This window comes from Scyliorhinus torazame, chromosome 22, assembly GCF_047496885.1.
Source record: "Scyliorhinus torazame isolate Kashiwa2021f chromosome 22, sScyTor2.1, whole genome shotgun sequence".
NCBI lineage: Eukaryota > Metazoa > Chordata > Chondrichthyes > Carcharhiniformes > Scyliorhinidae > Scyliorhinus > Scyliorhinus torazame.
Window position 1 is genome coordinate 113417416 of NC_092728.1, and position 16725 is coordinate 113434140.

The 16725-nt window shown below is 45.8% G+C and overlaps 1 protein-coding gene across 2 annotated transcripts in view; it reads left to right on the forward strand.

The window, feature by feature from the left end:
• The window catches only part of agpat2 (1-acylglycerol-3-phosphate O-acyltransferase 2 (lysophosphatidic acid acyltransferase, beta)), a 49065-nt gene extending 37738 nt beyond the window's left edge, over nt 1-11327 (forward strand). The window contains exons 4-6 of one of the 2 annotated variants that reach the window (XM_072488967.1): nt 4796-4891; nt 6204-6276; nt 10935-11327. In XM_072488967.1, coding sequence (XP_072345068.1) covers nt 4796-4891; nt 6204-6276; nt 10935-11062 — 297 coding nt within the window. In that variant the 3' untranslated portion in view covers nt 11063-11327. Of the gene's footprint in view, nt 1-4795; nt 4892-6203; nt 6277-7093; nt 8743-10934 lie in introns of those variants that run through there. The other variant, XM_072488966.1, reaches the window with a different exon arrangement.
• Nucleotides 11328-16725: the final 5398 nt, after the last annotated feature.

Genomic DNA, 16725 nt, shown 5'->3' on the forward strand with positions numbered 1-16725 from the left:
AATATCTAAGGGAGGTGAAAAGTGTGAGGGATCAAAATCAACCGACCACCACTGTGGAGTAGTGAAAAGGGGAAAATTTCGAAGCTGGGCCTGCGGGATAGCTGATATAGTAATGCGTTATCAAGGCAAACAATTTCCACCTGCAAGGGACACAGCAAATCCCGTCCAGCCAGGTTGACATTGAGGATGCGGGTAACCATGAAAGGGATGCAACATTCCCGGCCCTCAAATTGAACAGAGAGCGGCTTCGTAAGTGGATAAACAGCACCTTCTCCCATGAACCAGAAAGTTCCACATGCTTACCAGAAAGGGGAAAGCCATGTTTCTGAATTAATGTCCAGTCTAGCGTAGAATGAGTCGCACCGGTGTCAATCAGGAAGGGGATAGGCATGCCCTCTATGTAAATCGTAGCGGTGGGCTCGTCAGAGTGGGCTGTTGAGAGGACCGGAAAGTTCGATCTGGCTAGTCAGTAGGGGTTAGAGGTAGTGAAGTGTGTCTGCCGACGGGGTTGAAATCTACCTTGTCGTTGGGGTGCTGGACAATCCCTAGCCTAGTGCCCTGTCCGTTGACAGTTGAAGCAAGTGACATTATTCTTGGCAGGAGGACGACGGGGAGGAGCGCTGTCGAAATCCTCTGTGTGTGGATTGAAGGGGTAAGGAGCCTGTGAGCGGTAACCAAATTCAGGAGGGTCCGTGCAATCTGGGCGATAGTAACGTGAATCTGTCTGAGAGTTTTGATCTTTAGGAGCTCTTCTTTGAGAAGGACGTTGGACGAATTTGGATTTAATTCTGGGTGAAGTTTCTTTGTAACAGGTCTCACGGTTGTGGCCATTGCTCCAATAATAAGACACAGCACGTTTCATTTGAGGTTTAGAATTGTCAGACCAGTCCATGTTATTAGTTTTAATACTGGATGCTACGCGGTCAGGTAAAACCTGCATTAATAGTGCATTAAATTGGGGAGACTGTGTGCCTGCATTGAAAGCAATGTCCCCGGAGTAAAGAGCGTACACACCACAAAAGCGGTCAAAAACTTTTGGACCATCTTCCTTAGAAGTGGGGGTACATTAAAGGAGTTTGGCGATGTCAACGGGTTTACGGAGAGCCCGTTTTAGTGCAGGGAGCATTAAAGTACGCTGATCGTCCTCCGTTTGGTGTGCGGCGCTGAAGGCCGTCCACGTGTCCCCATGAAGTCCTAATTCATTTTTCCATCTTTCCCCTAATTTTGGGGGAAGGGATGAATAAATCCGTGAATATTGATCACGTGCGGTAGCACCGTACATGGTCGCAGTTCTCCTCAAAAAGTGAACCCCTCTCGGTCATCTTTGCAGGAGGGACATTGGGTCATGATCAAACATAGCTCATGGGGTTTAAAAGCCTGCCACACCTCAATGAATGGGTCGTCATTATCACCAGCGTGGGAGTTAATAATACTCCTAATGGGATAATTTGCGGGGGGAGGTGGTGGCGGAAAAGTTTTCTCCTCCTTAGGTTGGAGTGAAAAATCAAGAAGAGCCTGATTAACAGAGGTGAAGGGTTGTTCCATAATAACGGCTTGCGTATGTGACCGAGTGCGTGTTGCTATGGGGGATGCGTTAGCAGGAGTTTCATTGGCAGTGGGACCATAAGGGGTAGGCTGTACTTGGGACGGTGGAATTGTAGGATCGGGGAGTGCAGGATGAGGGTGGGGTCCAGGGGTCAAATCTTCCTCCTCTTCTGTGTCGCCTGAGAACGGAAACAGCGGCATGCCAGAGCAACTGGGAGGATCCTCCTTTCGTTTAATCTGATGGGCTAGCCCCACCTGCCTATTGGTTGGAGATTTTTAAAATTTTTGCTTTGTTGTTTATGCTTTCTATCCCAAAGCTCACATTCCAATTTTAAAGTCTCCCAATTTTTTGCTTTACCATCTACACAATCATCAATCCCTTTTCTGCGGGCGTTATCTCTCCAACTCATTAATAGTGATTGTTCTTGGCGTTTAATGGACTGTTTTTTCCACTCTGAAATTAAAGATTTCCATTTGAAGCAGGCGTTTCTCTCCCAAATAATTTTCTCAGCAGAAATACGATTATCGTAGTTCCAAGTGCCCCCTAGTGGCCAAATATCGTTACCCCATTTATTGTTCAGTGCTGCAGATGATCTCCGGAAATTAGGTTCTTGAGAAGGCATCTCGGAACACATAAAAAATAGAGGGGAATTGCCCCCGATTTTGTCTAAACTCTGTCCCATAATGTCAGTAAAATGTGCCCCTGGCAACAAAAAATGATTTTTAAAAAAATCCCTGGTACCAAATCAAATTGCAGGGTCCCTAAACCAAACTTAAGCCTGTATAACAAGAGGTTCCTGACCTAAGGCTAATCACAATTGGGGTCCCTGACCCTAAGTACTCTACTAACAGTACAATTTAGATTCGAGCACCGTCACCTGTTTAGTTACTTCCGTCAGGGATGAGGGGTCGAACCACCAATCCGAGAGAGAGAGAGACCAAGGTTAATCTTACCTTGTGCCGCCGTCCGTCTCTTCCCTCCGGGTCGTGGCTCGGTCACTTCTTCAGTCCCCCAAGGAATTCACTCAGGATATTGGTAACTGCTCGCTTGCACCAAAATGTTGTAGTCAATATTTTCCCGCTTTTGTAGTAGAAAGATTCAACACTCTCGTTAAGACAAAATAACAAGCTTTATTTACAAAACGACTGCATGCAGTAATGGCTGAAACTTGAAGTCAGAGAGCAGTTAATGAAACTTGCTAATTCCTTCTCAAGTTCGCATTTTCACAGAGAATCAGCTCAATATTTATACATTATCATTATCAAGATTGCATGACAACAGCTTAGTCAGGAATTTGATCGGAAGTAGAAACAGAAGAAATGTCATAAAACAGACCTTTTTTGGTAGCATCACTCATACCATTATCTTGTCCTTGGAGGGAACAGTGAAAGGTCGGAGTAGAATTATTTCTTCCTGAACTTATCTTGTTTTATTCCTACAGCCCTGGGTTATGACGAGTTAGTTTTATCAGGAGTTGCCGAGGTCCGGTGTTTTGGAATGGCTTGACCTTCTCTGATCTTTTTCAGACTTCAAGTTATGCAGAGTTGGCCTTATCAGCCTTACAGTCTGAGATGTTTAGGGCAGCATTTCTTACAGGGGTCTGGTGAACTGTGAGCATTCTTTACCTGGGCCTGGGGAGCTGGAATGAGTAGTTTCAGCCTTTCTTACGTTGTATCAAACATTTTGACCAGTCTTCCCATTGACCAGTTTTCCCATCATGCCATTACTTAATTCGTACTATATCACAACCATTCCTGTCCCTGCTCTATCCATGTCTCCGAAATGGTACTGTTTGAGGTTGTTTTTTCTTTTTGGGTTGTGGGGGTGAGACCCACGCAGAGATGGGGAGAACGTGCAAACTCCACACGGACAGTGACCAGGTGCCGGCATCAAACCCGGGTCCTCGTTGCCGAGAGGCAGCAGTGCTAACCACTGCCGCCGTGCTGTCCTTGTTCATTCTTTCTGTAACCAGCGCTGCAGATCCACTGCCTTATCCTTTTTGCCTGTCCTCCTAAATACTGAATACCCTTGGGCATTCAGGTCAATTCCCTGGTCAGCCATGTCAGCGTAATCTCGATTGTATCATACCCGTTTACGTTTATTTGTGCGACAGTTAATCCGATTTATTGCGAATGCTCCGTGAGTTAATGCACAAAACATTTAAGCTTGTCTTTTTAACATTATTTGCTTCCAATATTTTTCACTGTGACCCTGTTTGAATCTGGCCCTTGGTTTCTCTGCCTATCACTTTTCTTATTCCCCTTTCTACATTTTGTTTTTGTCCTTGTTTCCTCCGCCTCTGACTCCTTGCCTAGGTTCCTATCCCCCTGCCATTTTAGCTTAAATGCTCCCCAACCATTCTAGTAAATGCTCCCCCTGGGACATCAGTTCTGATCCTACCCAGGTGTAACCCGTCCAGTTTGTACTGGTCCCACCTCCCTCGGTCCCAATGCCCCTGGAATCTGAAACCCTCCCCTTCACACCATCTTTTCAGCCATATATTCATCCTGTATATCCTGCTATTTGTACTCTGACCAGCACGTGGCACTGGTGGTAACCCTTTCATCATTACCTTTGAGGTTCGACTATCCAACTTTCTTCCTAACTCCCTAAATTCTGCTTTTAGGACCTCCATCCCTGTTTTTACCTATGATGTGTACTACGACCACTGGCTGTTCACCCTCCCCCTAGCACCCGGGAGGCAACATACCACTCAGGAGTCCCATTTGCAACACAGAGATGCCTTTCTATTCCCCTTACAATTGAATCCCCTATAACTATTGCATTGCTGCACATTTTAACCCCCCCCCCACCCCCCACCGTGGTGCAACAAATTTGTTTGTTGTTGCTTTCTCCTGAGAGGCCATTCCCCTCAACAGTATCCAAAATGGTATATCTATTTTGCAGAGGAATGGCCACAGGAGATTCCTGCACTGCCTGTCCAAACCTCTTGCTCTGCCTGATGGTCACCCATTCCCTTGCCTGTGGAGTTTGAGCCTGCGGTGTGACCACCTCTCTCTACCTGCTTTCCACGATATTCTCCACCTCATGGATGCTCCTCAGTGTCCCCAACTGCCAGTCCAGCTCCGAATCCCAGGCTTCCAGGAGCTGCAGTTGGAGGTGCTTCTGCACACACGCTGGTCCCAGATACTGGAAATGCTATTTGGTAATAAACCGTAAACTGAGGGCTTTGCTTTGACTTTTAGCTTAACAATATTCTTTACTGATGTCACTTTTGATCCCCTCCAGATCCGATTGTGGGTGTTTCCAGAAGGGACCAGAAATCATGATGGTAACATGCTACCTTTTAAACGAGGAGCTTTCCACTTGGCAGTGCAGGCACAGGTAAAATCTGAGTGAATGTGATCAATGTGCTGCAGGTGGGTGAGGTTCATATTGTGTAGAAAACAAAGAAACTTCAATTCAGCATTTAGTTGTCCAAACCTGTTCCGTGTACAGTTAGTTCTCATTGAGCGTTAGCATATTTCACTTTGACATCAGCAAGTAAATGGGGGCTGTAATCTTGCTGCGCATCGTGAGGTTCGGGAGAGGGTAGACACGAAAGGATGAGTCAGGCAGTGGGAGGTCAGGTGGTTCGGGGTAGAGAAAGGTGACAACCTGGGGGTCAGGGAGGGGAGAGACCACAATTCAAGGTTTGGGGAGGCAAAGAGGCCAGAACTCTGAGGGTGGATGCAGTGACCAAGAGGATTCAAGGAGTGAAAGGTTTGGGAAGTCGAATCTGCAGTGAGCAGGAGATACTCCAAGTAGAAAGTTACATTTTCTTCTATATTTTTCAACTATTTTAAGTTATTTAATTTACCAATGTAAAATTTTAGCAATGTAAATTCTTTAAACTGAATCGGGTAAAAGGTTTTAATATTTGTTACTTTCTAATGAGGAAGTTCCTACACAGCCCAAAAAGAGTTTTAACATTGATTCAAAAAGAGTTTTAACATTGATTCAAAAAGAGTTATTAACATTGATTCCTATGGGAGCCAGTGTTTCGACGTTTAAAATAAAAAATTAAAGCAAGCAATGCTGGAAAATCTCAGCAAGTCTGGCAGCATTTGTGGGAAGAGTAAGAGTCCAGATGACTCTTCAGAGCTTTTGCATTTATTTGACTTAAAGTTGTTTCACTTGAAGCTGTGATTTTTATGATCATGACCAAGACTTTAAGTGAGGATTTACTGTATTGCAGCTGAGAATATGTTTACTGTGTTTAAAAAGACAGTGAGGGAAGTATGTTCTAAAGGAAGGGGATAATGTAAATCCAGAGGTGGGAACTGGCTAACCTTTGCGCCTTTTAAATAAAGGTATACGACAGAATGCTTGATGCTCCGAACGTCATATTGAGATCATGGAGCAATGCCGAGGCCCATTATCCCTTTCATTCTGACTAACCTTTTTCTATTTAGAATCTGTGTTACTCTGATTTATTCTTTCTAATGACAGCTGTCATCTTTTTCCAGTTCTAATGACAAATTAAATCTGAAATGCTGTCAGTTGCAGAATCTTTCTTTGTACGTTTCAGATTTGACTTGGTCATGGGTATTAAACTTCAGGGAAGTTGGATACTTCATCTCTTTGAAGGGCAAAGGAAGCAGTAGTCCAGCCAACAATGATTATTGAACTGTTTCATCAAATCTGCTGTTTTCAGGTTCCAATTATCCCAGTCGTGTTCTCCTCTTACAATGACTTCTACAACAGAGCAGAGAAAAGGTTTACTTCTGGTATGTATCTGAACCGGTGCTTTGTCATCTTGCCTGAAGAAGGTCCATTTCAGTCCTTTCTTTGTCTCGGACTCTACAGTTAATCCCTAATTATAAGTGTGCAAGTTTTTAAACTGCATTACCATGGTGGACTCAGCTTCCTGAATACCGCCTCCTGCCCCTCATAACGCTTCCACAAAAATTGCTTTTGCATCCATCGCGTTACAGCCGTCATGAGTTTGAAATCTTGTTCCTCGACTTCTCCTTAACCTTCCAAATGACTGATTCTGTTCCCTTAACATATCTTCAAAGCTCCTTTGTTTCAGAGCTGGATGGTCCTGCTCGCCCTGCCAGCTCTTCAATCTATCGGATTTTATAACTATAGCTAAGCACCAACACTTGGGCCTGGTCTTTGAAGTGTTTAAAAATGTGTGGCTGTTTTACTAAAATCTTTCTCCGCATATAGAATAAATTGTGTAAACTTAATGTCCCAGAAAGAGTTCCCTGACAGGACAGTGGAAGCAGATTCAATAATTTTCAAAAGAAAGTTGAATAAATACCCGAATGGGAAAGGAACATGGCAGGACATTGAGAGAGGAGTTGATTCTATTCACCCCCCCCCCCCTGTATTCTATTCACCCCCCCCCTGAACGCTGCACAATCTGACTCAATTAACTAGCGTGGATTCCAGGGCTTGGAAAAGATTACATAACTCCCACTCCCAGATTTCTTGGGGTTGAATGGTTGAGTCTTTGAGGGGTAGCAGCCTCCCAGCTGTATAAATGAGGCAGCAAATCTCTCCTCTTCCGATGTGATGTGACCTTTCTTTATTTTCCAGGTAAGTGTACAGTTAAGATTCTTCCTCCTTTGGAAACTCGTGGTCTGACAACAGACGATGTGCCAGAGCTAACAGAGAGAGCGCGGAATCTGCTAATGGCCACATGGAATGAAATCTCTGCTCCTCTCCTCAAACTGAGTGGAGCCAAATGAAATCACAGTTCACCGATCTGTTGATGAGTGCTTGCGTCAGTGATGTTTGTGCTGGGGTCTATACTGATGCTTCAGATCGTCTAATGCGAGGTTTACACTCAATGAATTTTCATGAAACATTAGGAATTCCTCACTGATCAGCAAGATGCTTTCACTTGCACCATGTGGTAGTCTCTTGCTGCACAGCATGGGCACGAGATCCCAACCAATCAATTTTGTTCCTGAGGTGGGATCTCTTGCTTGTAAGTAATAGGAAGAAGGCAGATGCTCTGTGAACCGTTTAACTGCTGTCGGTTCTACTCGCCAGGTGCTCCTTCAGGCTGTTTTTCATTCATCACCTGAATACAGTTTGTCTTCCTGTTGTGCCCATAAACAAATTTCAGCACCAGAAATTGATCGCAAGTCTACATGTAGATTGAGGAACCAGATTGAAAACGATTGCTGCCATTCTCATCCTCTAATAAAGTAACACTCCACAATGACCGTACGCCTGATCAGTCAGACTTCCAAACATCAGGATTTTTGTTTTAGAACTAGATGTGTTTTGTGTGGAGACAGAGGCCATTAACACATTCCGCATCTTTTCCTGAGCAGGCCTCAATTCCCTTTCCTGTTCCATTTGCTGCTTATCCAGGGAATTAGTGAGTGTTATGTACCTTGCTGCAAGTGAGGCAGAGTTACTGCTCCAATCCGCACTTGCCTTGATCTTAGCAATATTGATCAAGCGCTTTCACCCAAATGTATTTCATTGTTAAGTTAGCTATAATGTATTTTTTGAGGTGAAGATGTCTTAAGCTTTGCAGGAGGCAATTTACCATCATTGAGGTAGTTGCTGTTTGCATAACTGATGAACTAAAGTCACATTGAGTTTCTGCACCAGGGTCGGGACCTGATGTAAATTCCAAGTCTCAGTATTTCCAACAATCTAAATGTACAGAATTTGACCTGCTGTGAACGTATCCAAACTTAACTGTACAACATTTATGGCACTAAAAATGAACACTAACCTCTCTCCAATCCAGCAACAGACCAAATAAGGCCACCTGGTCTGTAATGGTGACTCCCAAGTTTCAGTGTTTAGGGCCATGAATATTGTTTTGCAGCTTATTTTGCCGTATTGGTTTTGAATGTCAGTTTCTGTATCATTCGCAATTGTCTGGGTAAAATATTAAATAATGCTGCATGTAAATGTGATTAGCATTGCGTTTGGGCTTTTATGTGAGAATATTTGATATTTTTTAAAGTTGCTATTTTCAAACAACTTTTGAATAACTATTTAGCTACCATTTCATCTCTTGCAAATCTCTCTTCCCCAATAACTATTTAGTTTTTGTCTTAATTCTGTGACTGCAGATTTATGAACAATGTAATCATTTGGACAATGATGTTTCAAGAGGTGGGAGTAATTACAAAACATTTAGAGGGATTTTATCAAAGATTGTCTGAAATGTTGCCATACTTGATGTAAAATAAAAGACCAGCAGTGTTTCAAAATGACTTTGCCCTTTCCTTTGTCCTTTCTTTGCCCAATTGTGACAGCACCTCCTATTTTACACACTTGAATTGACATTGAACTGGGTCAAATTCTATACACATTGGTAAACAATTCACACCTTGTTGCATTAAACATTTGGGAGGTAGAGGCGATAGCAAAACCCCACTCACTTATTTACAGCTCATCAATAGATGTTCACTGATATCCCACAAAAAGGGACTATAGTTACACATCAAACACTTTCTCTGGTATTCAACTTTTTCTTTGGGTGTAATATCTGGAAGGAAGAATTGTTTTTAAGAGCTATTTCCACCTTGAAGAGTTGGGTGGAAAGCCTCCGCACAATAGGCTATTTGTTAGAAATATAGAAAATAGGTGCAAGAGTGGGCCATTCAGCCCTTCAAATCTGCACCACCATTCAGTATGATCATGCAAATTCAGTATCCCACTCCCGCTTGATCTCTTTAGCCGCAAGGGCCACGTCCATCTCCCTCTTGAATATATCCAGTGAACCGGCCCCAACAGCTTTCTGAATTCCACATGTTTACACCTCTCTGAGAGAAGACGTTCTTCCTCATCTCAGTCCTGAATGGCTGACCCCTTATCTTAGGCTGTGACCCCTATTTCTAGTCATCCCCAACATAGGGATGCTCTTTCCAAGGGCCGGTGCAGATTCGATGAACCGAATGGTCTCCTGTACTGTAAATTCTATGATCCTAACAGCCCAGCGATACAACCTTGTGTTGCCCTTTAATGTATTTTCTTTTATTTCCTTTTCTTTTCATGTACTTAAAGATATATTGAGTTGCTCGCAGAAAAATACTTTTCACTGTACTTGGTACACAAATAAACAAACCCAAATCCAATCCAGTCACCCCTGGTGTTCTCTCCACGGATGGGGCCAGTATCACATTCAGCAGCCGTCTGATGTTCACAGTTAGCTGTCTACGTTTAACATAGCCTGTCTGGTCCTCTGCGACCACTTTTGTTTAAATTGTAATCTTTGGACACTGGAAAACCAACCCCCCTGTTCTTATGGGCTGGTCCAAAAACATCCCCTTTAGGTTCTGTGGCAGAATCTGTCTTAAGGGCAGCACGGTAGCACAAGTGATTAGCACTGTGGCTTCACAGCGCCAGGGTCCCAGGTTCGATTCCCCGCTGGGTCACTGTCTGTGCGGAGTTTGCACGTTCTCCCCGTGTCCGCGTGGGTTTCCTCCGGGTGCTCCGGTTTCCTCCCACAGTCCAAAGACGTGCAGGTTAGGTGGATTGGCCATGCTAAAATTACCCGTAGTGTCCATAAAGGGTTGGGAGGGGTTATTGGGTTGCGGGGATAAGGTGGAAGTGAGGGATTAATGTGGGTCGGTGCAGACTCGATGGGCCGAATGGCCTCCTTCTGCACTGTATGTTCTATGTAATCTATGTATGTAATCATTAGATTGACGAAGCAGCCAATCGGTGTATGAGGTTTTCAGCCTTCGATCGTAGCCTGCGGCTGTGAAGCCTGCCAGAAATGTTCAGAAAAGAAGGCGGGTCTCTGCTGAGTGCCATCTTTTGTTCTGTTCTGTTAAGCAGCCAGCGAGTAAAGGACCCTGAAGTTTCTCTCCTCCATTTCTCTCTCTCTCTGTGCTGGACGATTTTAATAGGCATTCTAACCAAATATATGAAGACTCTCCTGTGTTAAAGGAGCACGGACACCAACAGAACTGGGAAGGAGATCTTGCGTGTGAAAGTACAAGTTTTCCCAAAGATTTGCAACCTCCGCACTGTGTGTCAGAGGCTGGGAAGAGCTGAAAACTTGAAGCTGAAAGTGGGAGCATTTGTGATAAAGCCGTTAGCCAGAGTCTTGCGCAGGAGTCAGGCCAGTAATACCGGGCGGCACGGTAGCACCGTGGTTAGCACTGTTGCTTCATCGCACCAGGGACCCGGGTTCGATTCCTGGCTTGGGTCACTGCGCGGAGTTTGCACATTCTCCCTGTGTATGCGTGAGTTTCCTCCGGTTGCTCCGGTTTCCTCCCACAAGTCCCGAAAGACGTGTTTGTTCAGTGAATTGGACATTCTGAATACTCCCGTGTACCTGAACAGGAGCCGGCATGTGGCGACTAGGGGATTTTCACAGTAATTTTGTTGCAGTGTTAATGTAAGCCTACTTGTGACACTGATAAAGATTATTAATATTAAAAGCTGCTAATTCCAGGATCAGAGCTGTGTTCTCGCAGGGAGATGAAAGCTCCATCTTGCGGTAGAAAGGCAGAAGTGCACCAAACTGAGTATCCTGTGTACAGCACGATCTGGTGGCCGGCAACGAGAACTGCACTGATCTGAACACCCCAGACCTCGCTCCATCTGCTGGCTGAAGGGCGGAATCGCACCAACCTGGAATTCTTAGGTGGAACACAATCTGATGGTCAAAGGACGGAATTGTGTAAACCTGAATCTCGAGTGAATCATTTTCCAGAGGCTTCAACCCAAGCAGTGAAGACTCATCTCAAAACTACCATTTAATCCCTATTTTCTTTTTAACCCCGCCGACCCTTGCCTTGTGTCTGCCTTGTGTGTGTATGGGTAGAGGGTGGGACGGGGTCTTGCAAGTAGGTAGTCCAGTAGATGATTACTCTGCTTTTTCCTTATGTTCCTCTTTTCTCCTTTTTATAATAAACAGTTTGTTAATGTTTTACTTAAAAATCTGGTGTTTGTAATTTATTGGAGCAGTCAAGGCTTAAAGATCTTTGGCAAATGCTAATTATTGGTTAATTCACTTACGTTGTGACTCCGGGGTTTGCGGGGCTGGAATTGACCGTGCACTTACCCAGGGTGTCGTAACAGGACTTAGAAAAAGCCTTCGAGTAGAAGTACCTCCACCAGCTTTACATACTTCCAGTTTCACCGAGTTGGTAGTTAGAGCAAGTGAAGTGTTTTCATCACTATCGGAAGACATATCTAGAGATTATGATAGTTAAGAAAACCATATTAAGTAAATATAAACTAGTGCCAGAAGTCTACAGATAGCAGTTTAGGAATCTAAGGAACGAATCCGATCAGCTGTATAGAATTTGAAAGAATTGAACAATCATTTTGTTCGGTGGATACGAGCATTAAAAATAGACCAGACGCATGACGGTCTTGGGGAAATTATTACTTTGGAGGAATTTAACGATTCACTTTCTGCAGTACATAAGAACTAAGAGCAGGAGTAGGCCATCTGGCCCCTCGAGCCTGCTCCACCATTCAATGAGATCGTGGCTGATCTTTTGTGGACTCAGCTCCACTTTCCCACCCGAACACCATAACCCTTTATTCTTCAAAAAACTATCTAGAGCAAAGGGCTAAAACTACTAGACTGGCAGCAGAAATGGCAGATGATTTTGAAATAAATTAAGGCCTGGCTTTTGACAAATTTCAATCTGAAGGATCGAAATTGGGGAAATGAGAAATCCACAGGTGGGAAGGGCAAAGGAGATTTAATTGGAGATTTTAAGATTTTGCATCAGGTTAAAAAGAAAATGTATGAGAGTGGAAGAGAGATAGGAAAACTTAAATGTTTTCATTGTAATAATGTTGGACGCATGAAGTCTCAGTGTGAGAATAAAGAACAAAGAAAAGTACAGCGCAGGAACAAGCCCTTCGGCTCTCCAAGCCTGGGCCGACCATGCTGCCCGTCTAAACTAAAATCTTCTGCACTTCCGGGGTGCGTATTTGTCAAGATGCCCCTTAAACGTCACTACCGTCCCTGCTTCCACCACCTCCTCCGGCAGCGAGCTCCAGGCACCCACTACCCTCTGAAAATAACTTGCCTCGCACATCTCTAAACCTTGCCCCTCACACCTTAAACCTATCCCCCTAGTAATTGACCCCTCCACCTTGGGAAAAAGCCTCTGACTATCCACTCTGTCTATTGTTATGGGCCGGGGTTTAGAGAACCCCAAAGTATATCATGGAGTTCACCTGACCCACAACTTTTAATAGATTGTGGTATGGGGAGCATACGGCCCCATCTACAGGTGTACAGCAGAAATGGAAAAGTATTTTTTAAAGCAAAACAATGTTTAATTTATGAACTCAAGTTAACTTTTTTAAAACATACAGTGAGCATCTTAGCAACCATCAATTCAAATACAGCCCCCAAAGAATACAACATTAAGTAATCCTTAACTTCCCAAACAACATCCAGAAGACAAAAGAAACACCTTTCAACAGAAGCACATTAGGTTTACATTCACTCCTGAGAACATTTATAATTCTGAAATCAAGAGATAGTCTTTTCATGGCAGAGAGATCAACAGTACACCTGCCACTTCCGGGTGTGGCTATGCAGAGCTAGGTCGCATATTCGGCAGCTCCTGCTTGGAACGGACTTTTGGGCTCTTTTACAGGGCCCCCACGGCATTTGTTTGACATTTCCCGGTGTGGGAAGAAGGCTGCAATATTCCCCCGACAGTGTCCCCCAGGAAGGGTATGTCTCTGGGTTCCCAGACACGGCAGAAACATTAAAAGATTTGGCTGCAACTGCAGGATAAACAGGGCCTATTCCAGCATGCAGGCGGGGGAAGGGCAAGCTTAAAGCTGCAAGCTGACCTGAGGGTCTGTATCAAAGGTGAATTCTAGCAGCAGAGGGAACAACTGTGAAAAGACCTCATCAAGGCCACTGAAGGGACTTCCGGTTGCGGTGATGCCTAGCTAGCCGCACGCTTCGGCGGCTCCAGCTCCGACGGACCTTCGGGCTCTTTTATGAGCCCCAACGGGGAATTTTTCGACGACGCAACCTGGTGTGGGGTGTGTGAGAAGGGAGTCCCCCCCCAAACGAAGGAGGAAAAAACCGGCGGCGGCTGCAGCGCGAGGAATCGTCGACCAAAGGGTCAGAAAGAGAGAAGTACAAGATGGCGGCGGAGAAAGCGCAGGCGACATGGGGGCCTGAGCAGGATGAAATTGTGAGACGGTGCGTGGAGCTGCTGAAGAGGGAGGTGCTGACCCCGTTGCTACAGGCAATTGAGGGGCTCAAGGAGACATTAAAGACCCAGGAGACAGAGCTCCGCGTGGTGGAGCAGAAGGTGACAGATATTGAGGACGAGATCCTGGGCCTGGCGGTTAAGACACAGATGCACGAGGCACTTCATAAAAAGTGTACTGAAAGGATCGAAGCCCTAGAAAATGGAGCGCGAAGGAAGAACCTTCGGATACTGGGTCTCTCTGAGGGTGTGGAAGGAGTGAACTGTGGAGCGTACGCAAGTACGATGCTGAGCTCACTGATGGGTGCTGAGGCCCCTACGGGCCCCTTGGAGGTGGAGTGGGCAAATCGGATTCCGGCGAGAAGACCAAAAGCGGGAGAACCACCCAGGGCGATAATCGTGCGATTTTACCGCCTTAAGGATAGAGAAGAGGTCCTGAGATGGGCTAAAAAGGTGCGGAGTAGCAGATGGGAGAATGCAGTGGTACGGGTATACCAGAATTGGAGTGCGGAGGTGGCGAGAAGGAGGGCGAGCTTCAACCGAGCCAAAGAGGTGTTGCATAAAAGGAAGGTGAAGTTCGGGATGCTGCAGCCGGCAAGACTATGGGTCACGTATCAGGAGAGACACCATTATTTTGAGACGGCGGAGGAAGCATGGACCTTCATCAAAGAAGAGAAATTGGATCGGAACTGAGGGACTGATGCTGCAGGAAATTTTATTGTTAATGTTATGGTTGAAGTTAATTGAGAAGTAAATTGGGAAGGGGGGAGACATTGGGGAAATGTGGGCGCCGGTGAGGGAGGAAAGACGGGACATAGTTGGAGAATGGGGAAGGGGAGGGGGAGGGGAAAGGGAGCTGCGCCATAAGAGGCGGGTCAGGTAAAGGGATGTTCCCGCGCCAGAAAGAATAAGGCGGGAAGACAGGCGCGAGGCGGATGGGAGTTCCCCACACGGGGGGTCGAGGAGTGAGCAGGAGTAGCCGGGGTCAGTTGAAGTCAGCTGACTTACGGAAGTAATATGGGGGGAGCAATCATGCTAGAAAGAGATCTAGCGGGGAGGGGAGGAGGGAGGGAGGGGGGGGGGGACAACTGGGTTGCTGCTGCGGAAATCCAAAAGGAAATGGCTAAAGAGTGGGTGGGCGGGGATGGTGTGCGACGCTGGGGGAGCGAGCGGGAGCGCGGAGGCGGGATATGGGACTGGCCTAGAGAAGGTAATGGCTAGTCGACACGGGAGGGGGGCAGGTAGCCCCCTAGTGAGGCTGATCACGTGGAACGTGAGAGGCCTGAATGGACCGATAAAAAGGGCCCGAGTGCTCGCGCATTTGAAAGGATTAAGGGCAGACGTGGTTATGCTCCAAGAGACGCACCTAAAGGTGGCGGACCAAGTTAGGCTAAGGAAAGGATGGGTGGGACAGGTGTTCCACTCAGGACTGGACGCAAAGAATAGAGGGGTGGCCATTTTACAAAGAACAAAGAACAAAGAAATGTACAGCACAGGAACAGGCCCTTCGGCCCTCCAAGCCCGTGCCGACCATACTGCCCGACCAAACTACAATCTTCTACACTTCCTGGGTCCGTATCCTTCTATTCCCATCCTATTCATGTATTTGTCAAGATGCCCCTTAAATGTCACTATCGTCACTGCTTCCACCACCTCCTCCGGCAGCGAGTTCCAGGCACCCACTACCCTCTGCGTAAAAAACTTGCCTCGAACATCTACTCTAAACCTTGCCCCTCTCACCTTAAACCTATGCCCCCTAGTAATTGACCCCTCTACCCTGGGGAAAAGCCTCTGACTATCCACTCTGTCTATGCCCCTCATAATTTTGTATACCTCTATCAGGTCGCCCCTCAACCTCCTTCGTTCCAGTGAGAACAAACCGAGTTTATTCAATCGCTCCTCATAGCTTATGCCCTCCATACCAGGCAACATTCTGGTAAATCTCTTCTGCACCCTCTCTAAAGCCTCCACATCCTTCTGGTAGTGTGGCGACCAGAATTGAACACTATACTCCAAGTGTGGCCTAACTAAGGTTCTATACAGCTGCAACATGACTTGCCAATTCTTATACTCAATGCCCCGGCCAATGAAGGCAAGCATGCCGTATGCCTTCTTGACTACCTTCTCCACCTGTGTTGCCCCTTTCAATGACCTGTGGACCTGTACTCCTAGATCTCTTTGACTTTCAATACTCTTGAGGGTTCTACCATTCACTGTATATTCCCTACCTGCATTAGCCCTTCCAAAATGCATTACCTCACATTTATCCGGATTAAACTCCATCTGCCATCTCTCCGCCCAAGTCTCCAGACAATCTAAATCCTGCTGTATCCTCAGACAATCCTCATCGCTATCCGCAATTCCACCAACCTTTGTGTCGTCTGCAAACTTACTAATCAGACCAGTTACATTTTCCTCCAAATCATTTATATATACTACAAAGAGCAAAGGTCCCAGCACTGATCCCTGTGGAACACCACTGGTCACAGCCCTCCAATTAGAAAAGCATCCCTCCATTGCTACCCTCTGCCTTCTATGGCCTAGCCAGTTCTGTATCCACCTTGCCAGTTCACCCCTGATCCCGTGTGACTTCACCTTTTGTACTAGTCTACCATGAGGGACCTTGTCAATAAGGCCTTACTGAAGTCCATATAGACAACATCTACTGCCCTACCTGCATCAATCATCTTAGTGACCTCCTCGAAAAACTCTATCAAGTTAGTGAGACACGACCTCCCCTTCACAAAACCGTGCTGCCTCTCACTAATACGTCCATTTGCTTCCAAATGGGAGTAGATCCTGTCTCGAAGAATTCTCTCCAGTAATTTCCCTACCACTGAAGTAAGGCTCACTGGCCTGTCGTTCCCGGGATTATCCTTGCTACCCTTCTTAAACAGAGGAACAACATTGGCTATTCTCCAGTCCTCCGGGACATCCCCTGAAGACAGCGAGGATCCAAAGATTTCTGTCAAGGCCTCAGCAATTTCCTCTCCAGCCTCCTTCAATATTCTGGGGTAGATCCCATCAGGCCCTGGGGACTTA